Genomic DNA, 13,464 nt, shown 5'->3' with positions numbered 1-13,464 from the left:
GATAGATCAGTGAAAACCCTGTGTGTTTTCTCCTTGCTGTAGATCTTGCAAGTGAGGAGAAGAAGAGACTAGAAGAGAAACAGAGAGCTGCATGTAAAACCCATTCCAAATCTGATGACGAGTGGAAAACAAAGTAAGACAATGAGAGAAATACGGTTATGTTTTGACAATTTCAGTTATGTTATACTCTTTATGTATTGTATATCAATACACCCATATATTTTGAAATTAAGCAAGTGTATAAAAAAAAGAAAAGGTATCCCTTCATTTAATCCATGTCATTATTTGTATTTGGTTTACTGCTTTATAATAATGCAAAGTCCTACTTTTCTTTTCCATTGTCTTGTTCTCTGTGTTGCACCTTTGCATTGATGTGAAGAAACCCTTCCCTCGGCCCCAGGTATTAGTTGCTTGCTCTTCTATTGTGTGCCTTACATGTGCTCTCCACTGTCACACTGTTGTGTGGTAGCTCCATCTACTGGTGCTAATACATACTGTGCATGCATCGGTTCTGATCTCTGAAATTCAGTTAGTGGCCCAAATGAAAATAAGTGCATACATACCCACTGTCCATTTATTGCACATAACCAACGTATGATTTTATTTTTAGACTTAATGTTTATGCATGCATGCAGTACTTTATGTTATGTAGATACTAACTCTCATCCATAGAATGACAGGATGAAAGCCTGAACCCCGCCCATGCTCACGTTATCCCTCCTGTGTCTCCAGGTGGTTTCAACAGGGCCAGAATCCCCACAATGGCTCCCAGGACTGGTTGTTCTCCACTGGGTACTGGAACCGCAACTATCCCCTGTTACCTGATATTTACTGATGGACATTAATTCCTTGAATAGTGAGATTGATTCTTATCCACGTCAACTTCCTTATCTATCATGAATACATTAAAGCCTTAATTTATTACAATGAATACACTGTGTATGAAAATAGCAATAATAGATGTATTTGTGATACAAAATGTTCAGCTGTTAAACATGCTTGATATGAATGTAGCATCTATATTAGGTCACATGTTCCATGCAGCCATCATTTTATTATTACTTTTTAGCATAAATGGATCTGTGTGTTCTAATTAAGCAATATGGCACGAGGGGGTGTGGTATATGGCTATGGGCTGTGTCCTTGCACGACGCAACGTGGAGTGCAAGGACACAGCCCTTAGCCGTGGTATATTGGCCATATGTCACAAACCCCCGAGGTGCCTTATTGCTATTATAAACTGGTTACCAATGTAATTAGAGCAGTAAAAATAAATTTGTCATACCCATGGTATACGGTCTGATATACGATGGCTGTCAGCCAATCAGCATTCAGGGCTCGAACCACCCAGTTTCTAATTGTGTTTTGATTGTGAATGCTGTAATCCATCATTACTGTGTGACATTTGCACAACCTTGCTCCCTTGATACTATAGGAACACACAGTATCCACACATTCAATCTGTTGCTCCTAATGTAATGTACAGCTGTTTTGTGCCCACAACTTTATTAAATTTTTCTGTTACAAAAAAATAACTGCACTCACATATACAGTGGGGAGAACAAGTATTTGATACACTGCCGATTTTGCAGGTTTTCCTACTTACAAAGCATGTAGAGGTCTGTAATGTTTATCATAGGTACACTTCAACTGTGAGAGATGGAATCTTAAACAAAAATCCAGAAAATCACATTGTATGATTTTTAAGTAATTAATTAGCATTTTATTGCATGACAAGTATTTGATACATCAGAAAAGCAGAACTTAATATTTGGTACAGAAACCTTTGTTTGCAATTACAGAGATCATACGTTTCCTGTAGTTCTTGACCAGGTTTGCACACACTGCAGCAGGGATTTTGGCCCACTCCTCCATACAGACCTTCTCCAGATCCTTCAGGTTTTGGGGCTGTCGCTGGGCAATACGGACTTTCAGCTCCCTCCAAAGATTTTCTATTGGGTTCAGGTCTGGAGACTGGCTAGGCCAGTGTATCAAATACAGTGTATCAAATACTTCTTCTCCCCACTGTACATGTGGTTGGGATTTATTAGTTTATAACACTTCATTTCTGATATTTGAATGTGTTATCCCACAGTCCTACTGTTACTGATCTATCATTCTGACTACTTGTATTTTATTTAGTTGTTTAGTCCATCCATGCGCATTAACATGGTGAATTGTTAATATTTTTATGAACATCAAGGTCTATTGCTCTATTGATTGTAGGATCAAAAAATACCTGTACAATGCATACTATTGAATGTTACAATGCTGCTTAGATGATTTGATCTACACTACTTCAAAATCTTCTCATGTCAATCATTGCGGGAGAAAATGAACTCAAGGTCCCACTTCTCCACTGGTTATGGTAGTTACATTTTGTAGAGCAGTAAGCTATGATCTCAGCTATGCAACTATCTGAAGGGACGCTGTATGTACAAGCTAAACAGAAGTGTATCCCGGTCTATTCTCCAACAGCTTTCCTTTTACATTCCTCTATTCAACTGTGAAGAGTTCCCATATAGGACATGGGTCATAATACAGAGTGATCAAAGGTATGGACTGTTGATATGATTTTAACAATAGGGCTAGTGTATGGTAGAGATATATTGTGTCATTGTCACAGAAGAAAAGAAACTTGGTAACAGGGTTTCTGGTAGTTTGAGGTCAAAACTTTTCCAAGAATGTGTATGATATATGGAATATGACAAAATGTATGGCAAGGTAGTACAATCAAATGATTAATCTGACGCTTTAATTTAGTAAATAAAAAAATACCCATATAACATGTAACTTTTAAATAAAAATGTTCTCTACAATATGAAATGCATTTTACTTTTGGCATGGCTCTGGCTTGGTGGTCACGAGTTTTAAATGAATCTATGTTCCATACAGAACATTAAGAAGAGTGTTTTGTTCACATGTTTTATTGATGACAAAAATCCATGTAGCCATCACAAGTTGGCTGACCCACGTTAGTGCAAGCCCCCACAAGGTTTACTTAAAGTGACCCTTTTGAAGGGGACACTAGGACGCGCCCTCCTTCCTTCCTCAGCTTCCATCACGTGGCTGAATGGTACGTAGGCTGCGAGGTGAGCAGGTGTCAGGGCTTTTTGCACGGAATGGTCATCCATCGGTACATAGACAGGAACGTATTTCATCGTTGACCTCGGCTGCAAAGGCAGACAATAGGAATCACTGTCTGTTGGATAGTAGCTGCTTGACATCAGGGTAGGGTAAGCGCATCGTCGCCTGGTCACTGCAGGGCTCTCATTCCAGCAATTAGTTGTTGTCGAAGTCCGACAGGATTTGATTTGCGTCTGCTGCTTCAAACGACCAGTAGTGTGAGGCCTGACCCTTACGCACCGTGGCACATGTATGGCAAGAGGCACGGTGCTCTCTGCGGCGCAGTGGCACAGGTTTATTTGAGGTTGACAAACAGGCGAGTAGTCGTATGCGCACTGATTGTGCAGTAAACCTGGGTGGTGGGTCGGTAATCCGGGGCAATAACTGTAGTCTTGTGACGTAGAATAGTGGCAGGCGCACTCTTGAGGATACCTTCGCTGAGCGCAACAGCATGGCGCATGATATTGTATTGGAACGATTACTTTCCCATGACTCTCGCCCTTACTGATATTTTGACCTCTCCATGCTTCGTTGTCATGGCTGTAGTCATGGTTTGTTTCTGGTGACACTTCATAATCTCTTGGGTGCTCAGTATCTTGATAGCCTGACAGACAAAAACAAAGAGGAAACATCACCAACCCATTTTATTATGCCATCTTTTTATACTGCTGCTCTGATTTATGTATTTAAAAAACATGTTTAATTGATCATTCATGGCAAGAAGACAATTAAGTACATTTTTCGAAATACCTTGTTCAGAATGCACAACTGCTGCAGCGTTGAGTGAGCGTCTCTCATCCGTGCACCCTGAAGGTCTAGCGGCTGAGCTGCGGGTGAAGGATTTCCCTGGCACTTGTGCCCATGCATCGATCCGAACTCTTCGTCGGTTAGTGGTCGCAATGACCTGTGTTTTGACACCGTGGCTTTCCCTCTTAGGTCCGGTCGTTGTTGCTGCAGCTCTTTGTCCACCGGGAGACCGTGAATGTGGAATTGTGGAAGCATCTCCTCTTGGAGATGGAAGCCCTTCGGTCACTAGTATTGTTTCACGTTGTTCTGGGGCTTTGCTGAGGTCGTGGACTAACTCTCTTATCTCGTCGACATGTTTACATGGTGTGTCGCGTGTTTCTTTGTAATCTGGTGTGATTAGAGTTACCTTGTTCTCAGTGCATGGATTACTGGCCGCCTGGACAGGTGCGTCTCCGACCGTCCCGTTTTCCGAACCTCCGCTTGATCGTGTATTGGCGGGCTTGTTGGGGGCTCCACCTCGTTTGACTTCAACTTCTTGCCCTCGTGCGTTCACCGACTGATGTTTTACACGGCTTGATTTAAGTCTCCAGTCAATTGTAACAGGCGAAATACCCGGTTGACTTACCACGAGGGCAGATTTGGGTCGTGCGTAATTATCTTGGCGACCGTTGATCTGTACATTGCTCTCCGTTATAAGTGTAGCTAGGACTGCGTCCCCCTTCGATGTGGACGGAATCCTATTGACCCTATCTGGAATTGAACGTGATGGTGATGTCGGTTCCTCCCTGGTTAATCTCGAGAGCTCTGGTCGTATGCCTTCGAAACCAATCATTTTCAATTCTTCCTCAAAACCATCGTCGTGTAAACTCTCGGCTAAAAAGAAAGAACCTATGCACGTTAGAGAAGTCTACTCACAGAGATCCAATAAATCTATATGGAATTGTATGGAAGTACTTTTGTATTTGATGTTATAGGCTAGTGATTGTACTACACGTCAATTTAATCATGTGACAAAGGCATTCTTGGTATAATGAAATGTGATTCCTGCCTTGTTCCTTACCCCTATCTTTGTGGAAATCTACCACAAGCTTCTTTATCCCAAAGGACGGGTTCTCTAGATGCAAGAAAAACATCTCAATCATTGTCAATGCATAATCCATGCAATGCATAATGGTGGAGTCCATTTGTTCCTACCATTTTTGAATTTCTTCAGCTCTGTCAGATAGTAAAGAGCGAAGAGTTTAATGTTGTCTGGTCTCTTTTTCAGTACAGCCCGGGACAAACCCTCCAGCATGGTAGTCAGACCATAAGGAAGGATGACATCATATTGCCCCCTTGACATGCTTATGGGTCGCCAAAGCCTCAAAGATTCAGAATAAATATTGTTAGGGGTTGCTATTAGATACACACGAAGACATAGCCTATTTTCCACAGCCACTGATCTTCCACAGCCACTGATCTAAAGTACCAAATTTGAGCTCACTTGAAAATAGTCCAGCCACAGATTAGTCAAGAATTACATGCAAATACCAGATAAATGACGCATTCAATGTTATTTAGCTATGTTCTGCAGACATCAAACACACGTTGTTACTTTTGAGACCGCCAGACTACATATCTATAGCTCGCCAGACTTCTACAGTTCGATCTGCAGTTATGTCATAATAACTTCATAATACGCTACCATTCTGAAATATAATTTTACAAACAAAATATGGCTAGATTGTGGTGAAATAATGATCATTCATAGTTAAAGTTTTGAATTAGAAATAGAAAATAAGACCCGCCGCACAGGCGGACACATTTAACGTCAACACCAAGGACAGCATCATTGTGAAAATCGACAGCGCTGTGGTTCTGTGGACGTAACCTAGCTACTCTTTATAGTTTATAATGGACACCAGACAAAACTACATTATTTGTCAAGGAAAAGTTGATTAAATTCTAGAAAAAGGAGTCTTGAGGATGGGTGAAGCATTCCCTCATGGTGGAAGAACCTCTTCTCCTGAATGAGTGACATACTCAATTTAAACTGGTGTTAGATCTTCCATGGGTGCTGCCCATTGCTACATGTTATAGATTAAAACAACAATATTCCATTCTAATAAAATATGTAAAGGACTGCACCATGCTTAGTTGGGGTGAAATGTTACTGATAAGATAAACTATTTCTAAATCAATCTTACTTGGAACAAAGACATGGTTGAGTAGCCTTCCCCATGAGCCTGCCCCATACCGGCCAATGGCCATTGGACATCATCTGTTGCCTGTTGGGACATGGTCTGGGGAAACATTGTGGCTCTTTGCACTGAGGCAACGGGGTAAACATCGGCCCGTGGCCATGTCTGGAGCTGGCATTTGCCAGTACTGGGTATGTGCTCTGGGGCCTGTTGAGCCTGCTATGACTCATCTAGGAGCTGTTCTGGAACACAGTCCCCTGGTAGGGTGGGTATTGCTGGGTTTACATCGCAGAGGGGTTTCCTGTGGCTTCCTGGGGTGCCCTAAGGAACGCTATCCATGTTGATAGGTAGTCCTGCCAACTCTAGATTTTCAGCAGTATTACATTTCAGAAGCAGTTTGGCCTTTTCAATGCCTTTGAAAATGGCAAGGTTACCTGCAGTCTGTTTCTCAATCTTCTGGGTTTCATTGTCCGATTTTGTGTCAGTTGAGATGTCATTTTTATCCTCCTTGGTTTTTACTTTCTGTTTGGTGATTGGTGGTCGTGTGGCCTAAATCTCAGACTTCCCCTTTAGACACAGATGTCAATGAACTGTTGCCGCCTTGATGAAAGACTGGGGCTACTATGGAATGAAACAGATTTAACTTTCCTGGTCCATCATTAAGCGGGCCCACCTCTTTGAAATGAAAGAAAAACTGGTGCTCTTTTTATGTAAATAAGAATACTGAGATTCATTTTGTTGAAGTATTTGTGTTAATAATTTGCTCTAACTAACATTTCCATCAGTTTAAACAAGTTATTTGTCTCACACTGGCCCGTCAGTCACGTTGCTGTACAGCTGTCAGCTGGTTAGCTAGATAGCTAGCAATTGAAGTCAGCCAGTCAACTTCCAGTTCCACGGACAGCGCCAGAGACACCAGGTCTATATCACAGTAGCTTCAGCCCCATGGACAGCGTAACTTAGCTATTTTACTAACGTTAATTAAATTGCCAGCTCTGGTAGTGAGCTAGCTAGCCATCTATGTTCTAGATGGGTTGCTAGCTAATGTTTAAGGTTAGCAAACTAACCAGGTGTGTCGTACTGTTCAGATGTTCCCATACAAGTTCCAGAGACAAACAAAATAATTATAGCTAACATAAAGCTAGAATTACTAGCAAGCTAGATGGCTATAGGGATGAACGACTCCAGGATTTTTGGAGTCTACTCTTGCTCGACTTCCACAACACGCTGAAACAGCTGCGCACACACATACACATCGCCTCATTATTGCAGAGTCTGACTAGGAAGACTAATTTTGCCTTCGAGAGAGGACTGGCATGAGCAAAGTGCTGCATATTTGTTCATCAAGTTATAAAAGGCCTATAGTTTGAATATAGAAGGTGGTGTAGGAACTAGAATATTTCAGTCATATTTCTGCTGTGCGTAGCCTTGACAGATCCCATGGGTTGATGTGATGTACTCTAACCCTATAAGCCTACACTGAGTGTACAAAACATTAAGAACACCCGCTCTTTCCATGGCATAGACTGACCAGGTGAATCCAGGTGAAAGCTATGATCCCTTATTGATGTCACTTCTTAAATCCACTTCATATCAGTGTAGATGAAGGGGAGGAGACATGTTAAATAAGGGTTTTTAAGCCTTGAGACAATTCAGACATGGATTGTGTATGTGTGCCATTCAGAGGGTGAATGAGCAAGACAAAATATTTAAGTGCCTTTGAACAGGGTGAGGTAGTAGGTATCAGGCGCACTGGTTTGTGTCAAGAACTGCAACGCTGCTGGGTTTTTCATGCTCAACAGTTTCCCTTGTGTATCAAGAATGGTCCACCACCCAAAGGACATCCAGCCGACTTGACACAACTGTGGGAAGCATTGGAGTCAACATGGGCCAGCATCCCTGTGGAATGCTTTCAACACCTTGTAGAGTCCATGCCCCGACTAAATGAGGCTGTTCTGAGGGGGGGTGCAACTCAATATTAGGAAGGTGTTCTTAATGTTTTGTACACTCAGTGTATTCTTTGCCGCATTATATTTCCCTATTCATAGATGTTTGTTATGTAATTACTATCCTAGCATGTGCCTTATTCCAGAGGATGATTCATACGGGATTCGCTTTTCCAAACTGCCCCCTGTAATTCTTTATATATTTTTTCATTAAATTGACTTATGACAGAAGCCTGGTTTTTATTCTGGACGTGAAGATATTTCAAGTCAACGTCATGTCTAGTCATGTCTGCACCTTCATCGTTGGGATTGCCTGTGTCTGCGACGCTGACTCCAGCAGCGGCTTTGTCATTAAGTTCCGGCTCCTTTCCCTCTCTCTGGATCTGACGGGGTACTGCCTGCTGTGGGAGGTCTAGACCTATCATTGGGAGCAACAAAAGTACGCTATCCTGCTTCTCGTGGGCCCGTGAAGGGTTCAACAAATTGTTTGAGGGGTAGGAATGGGCAAATTTCTCCATTCCCCTCTCAGGCCGTTGTATTGGGCAGTTCAATTGTGAGAAATGTCTCAGTCCCTGGAGCAAAAACGTTGTGCTATCAAGGAGCACGAGTACAGGACATAAATAAGCTGCTCCCAAACATTTTAAACCAGGATCAGGAAATAGAGTTTATCATAGTTCATGTGAGATTCAATGACATTATGAAGGGCAGCTCAGAACAGCGGAAGATGGGTTTTAAATAACTTATTGGGTCACACCTTGACACCAACAAACGCTCCATAATATCTGGCCCTCTGCCCTCCCAAAATTGTGGCATTGAACGGTTCAGCAGACTTTTAGCCCTCCATAACTGTCTACGAGACAACTGCAGTTCTGTGGGTGTAAAGTGTTTTGACAATTTCGATACATTCTGTAAACAAAGCTCGTTTTATGAGGAGGATGGGATCCACCCAAATCATTTGGGTTCCTGGATCCTTTCACAGCATTATAAGGCTGCGTTGAGTCAATGACTTATCAATGACCCAAGCTCAGTTCAGTTAATCCCTACCATTGTATCTCTGAGTTGTCATAATGCTTCAGCAAATGTACATTATCCCAGGGGCATTGGAAGACCTCATTTATGTCCCTCTTACTGCCCTGAATGCCTCTGCTGATCCCACAGCTATTGTATGCAGTAATCATGTGCCTATGAACCAGAGTTATACTGTTAGCACTGAGACAGTGTGCCCTAGTAGGAAGTCCAATGTGTGCAGATCACCCTGTACTAACATAAATAACATGGGCATGTCTACCTCTGCTAAGCTTCCCAGTAAAGCAATGAAAAAACATGTAGCTTAACTTTTTATGGCTGCAGGGGCAGTATTGAGTCGCTCTGTTTAAGGTGCCCATTTCAAACGGCCTCGTACTCAATTCTTGCTCGTACAATATGCATATTATTGTTATTATTGGATAGAAAACACTCTCTAGTTTCTATAGCCGTTTGAATTATGTCTCTGAGTGGAACAGAACTCATTCTACAGCACTTTTCCTGATATGGAGTGAGATTTCAGAAATCTTGGCCACTGGTCCCAGGTCAGTTTTAAAGTCCCTGTGAATCCTATGAGGATACAAACACTGCCCACGCCTTCCTCTAGATGTCAGTAAGAGGTGACAATTTGAATGGAGTCGATTGCGCAATCAGGGCCTGTATAAAAGGCCAAAGACCGGATGTACCGTTCTTTTCCTGCTGCGCCTGACGCACGATGGACGTCGGACCTGCTCTCTTTCCAAGCTTGGGTTTAGCCAGTAATATATCGCCGGTCATGTTTTTACTCGTTATAGGTGTTAAAAACATCATAAGGTAGTTAATTTAAACCGTTTTATAGCAATTTATATCCGTTTAGTGCGATTTTGAGGCATTGCTTTGTGTTGCACTTTGAAGCGCCGGGCACGTTTCGGGGTCCCGGTCGAACGTTAGTGGGCATTTCGATGGACAAGAGGACATCTTTCGACCAAAAGAAGATTAGACCCAAGAAAGGATACATTGCCCAAGATTCTGATGGAAGATCACCTCATAGTAAGAAATATTTAAGATGATAAATCGTTGTTCTGTCGAAAAATTTTAAACGCATATTCCGCCATTTTTTTTGGTATAGCTTCGCTTGGCGAACCCTGTATTGCACAGTAAGGATAATTTTAGAAATGTAATTCAGCGATTGCATTAAGAACTAATTTGTCTTTCGATAGCTGTCCAACTTATATTTTTTTAGTCAAGTTTATGAATAGTTATGCATGAGACAAGATCACTGTTAAAGATGGCGCCCGACATTTTCAGGCTAGTTTTGCTAGTATTGTCATTGTATAACCACGTTTTTTTGTGGCTAAATATGCACATTTTCGAACAAACTCTATATGTATGTTGTAATATGATGTTACAGGAGTGTCATCGGAAGAATTCTGAGAAGGTTAGTGAAAAAATTAATATATTTTGGCGATGATTACGTTATCGCTCTCTTTGGCTTGAATCAATGCTCGGGTAACGTTTGCACATGTGGTATGCTAATATAACGATTTATTGTGTTTTCGCTGTAAAACACTTAGAACATCTGAAATATTGTCTGAATTCACAAGATCTGTGTCTTTCCATTGCTGTGAGCTGTGTATTTTTAAGAAATGTTTTATGATTAGTAATTAGGTAATACACGTTGCTCTGTGTATTTATTCTAGTCGAGTTGTGATGGTGGGTGCAATTGTAAACTATGATTTCTACCTGAAATATGCACATTTTTCTAACAAAACCTATCCTATACAATAAATATGTTATCAGACTGTCATCTGATGAGGTTTTTTCTTGGTTAGTGGCTATCAATATCTTTATTTGGCCGAATTGGTGATAGCACCTGATGGAGTAAGAAACTGATGGAGTTAGAAAAGTGGTGTCTTTTGCTAACGTGGTTAGCTAATAGATTTACATATTTTGTCTTCCCTGTAAAACATTTAAAAAATCGGACATGTTGGCTTGATTCACAAGATGTGTACCTTTCATATGCTGTATTGGACTTGTTAATGTGTGAAAGTTAAATATTTAAAAAAAATATTTTTTTGAATTTCGCGCCCTGCACTTTGAGCTGGATGTTGTCATAGGTGTACCGACCTCGGGCTTGCAGCCATAAGAGGTTTTAAGAAACAAGGTTCATGAAATCAATAATTTGTTAGTAACAGATGACATTCATATTCTGACAATCTCTGAAACTCACTTAGATGATATAGTGGTAGCAGTACATGGTTATAACATCTACAGAAAATACAGAAATGCCAAAGTTGGAGATGTTGCCGTTTATATTCAGAACCACATTCCTGTAAAGCTTAGAGAGGATCTCATGTTAAATACTGTTGAAGTAATATGGCTACAGGTTCATCTGCCTCACCTAAAGCCCATTCAGGTGGGTAGCTGCTATAGACCATCAAGCGCTAACAGTCTGCATCTGGATAACCTGTGTGAAATGCTTGATAATGTATGTGATATCAACAGAGAGGTTTATTTTCTGGGGGATTTAAATATTGACACGCTTTCATCAGGCTGTCCACTCAAGAGAAAGCTTAAAACTGTAACTAGTGCCTGCAACCTGGTTCAGGTTATCGGTCAACCTACCAGGGTAGTTAAAAAAAAGCACAGGAATGAATTCATCAACATGTATTGATCAAATCTTAACTAATGCTGCATAAATGTGCTTTTATGCCTTTACTAGTCTATGGGGATATTTTATATATGAATGCTTCCGATCAGTGTTTGAGATCAATTGACACCCTTTACCATGGCACTTTGAGATTTATTTTATACTGCAAAACCCTTACGCACCACTGCACTTTGTATACCAGGGTTGGCTGGCCTTCTCTAGTCACTCGTAGGCTCAGTCACTGGTACATGTTTTATTTATAAAGCCATTTTGGGTTTACTACCTTTTTATCTGGGCATTTTTATTGTTCAGAAATGTGGTGGGTACTCTCTTCGTTCACTGGACTTTATCCTGCTAACTGTTCCAAATGTCCGAACTGAATTTGGTAAAAGGGCTTTTATGTACTCTGCGCCATCGTCTTGGAACGCCTTACAAAATACTTTTAAACTGGAAGAACTTGTCCCGACTGGTATTTTTAAATCACTGATGAATGATCTTGAGACTGATTCCCTGACCTGTCAATGTTTTTAATTAGCTGTTTTTGATTTTTGTTATACTCTTGTGAATTCTATGGTTTTTACTAGATTACTTGTAGTTTTTCATGTTGTTTGTCTGTAATTTTTGTAATGACTTGGTGCTGCCTATCTTGGCCAGGACACTCTTGAAAAGAGATTTTAAAACCCAATGAGCCCTTCCTGGTTAAATAAAGGTTAAATAAATATAAATAAAATACATTTAAAGCAGTATCCAAGTCCATCGGATGTAGTGACCACAATATAGTAGCCATAGCTAGGAAAACCAAAATTCCAAAGGCTGCGCCTAATATAGTGTATAAGAGGTCATACAACAAGTTTTGTAGTGATTCCTATGTTGTTGATGTAAAGAATATTTGATGGTCCGTGGTGTGTAATGAGGAGCAACTAAACGCTACATTGACACATTAGCACAATTGCTTATCTCAGTTACTAATAAGCATCCACCCATTAAAAAATGACTGTTAAAACTGTTAAATCCCTGTTGATTGATGAGGAATTGAAAGAATGTATGGTTGAGAGGAAAGGAATGGCTGCTCAACCAATTGGCAAACATACTGCAAATTGAGAAATCATGTGACTAAACTGAATAAAAAGAAGGAGAAACTACACTGTTAAACAAATATAAATGGCATAAAGAATGATAGTAAAAAGCTTTGGAGCACCTTCAATGAAAATTTGGGTAAAAAGGCAAACTCAGCTCCATCATTCATTGAATCAGATGGCTCATTCATCACAAAACCGACTGATATTGCCAACTACTTTACTGATTTTTTCATATTAGCACTTAGGCATGACATGCCATCAAAAAAACGCTAACAATACACATTCAAAGTATATCTGACCAAATTAGGAAAGACAAGAATTGTCATTTTGATTTCAGTAAAAGTGAGTGTTGAAGAGGTGAAAAAATTATTGTTGTCTATCAACAATGACAAGCCACCCGGGTCTGACAACTTGGATGGAAAATTACTGAGGATAATAGCGGACGATATTGCCACTCCTATTTGCCATATCTTCAACTTAAGCCTACTAGAAAGTGTGTGCCCTCAGGCCTGGAGGGAAGCAAAAGTCATTCCACTACCTAAGAATAGTAAAGCCCCCTTTACTGGCTCAAATAGCCGAACAACCAACCCTTAGTAAACTTTTGGAAAAAATTGTGTTTGACCAAATACAATGCTATTTTATAGTAAACAAATTGACAACAAACTTTTAGCACACTTATAGGGAGGGACATTCAATAAGCACAGCACTTAAACAAATGACTGATGATTGGCTGA

General features: G+C 40.6%; 1 protein-coding gene across 1 annotated transcript in view; it reads left to right on the top strand.

Annotated features, from left to right (window-relative positions):
- Positions 1 to 917, top strand: part of LOC120052062 (oxysterol-binding protein-related protein 1-like) — a 31,009-nt gene extending 30,092 nt beyond the window's left edge. Inside the window, exons 19-21 of the mRNA XM_038998922.1 lie at positions 43 to 133; positions 380 to 400; positions 733 to 917. Coding sequence (XP_038854850.1) covers positions 43 to 133; positions 380 to 400; positions 733 to 835 — 215 coding nt within the window. The 3' untranslated portion in view covers positions 836 to 917. The remainder of the gene's footprint in view (positions 1 to 42; positions 134 to 379; positions 401 to 732) is intronic.
- The last annotated feature ends 12,547 nt before the right edge of the window (positions 918 to 13,464 follow it).

Source organism: Salvelinus namaycush, chromosome 8, assembly GCF_016432855.1.
Source record: "Salvelinus namaycush isolate Seneca chromosome 8, SaNama_1.0, whole genome shotgun sequence".
Taxonomy (NCBI): domain Eukaryota; kingdom Metazoa; phylum Chordata; class Actinopteri; order Salmoniformes; family Salmonidae; genus Salvelinus; species Salvelinus namaycush.
This window is presented reverse-complemented; position numbering and strand designations above follow the sequence as displayed.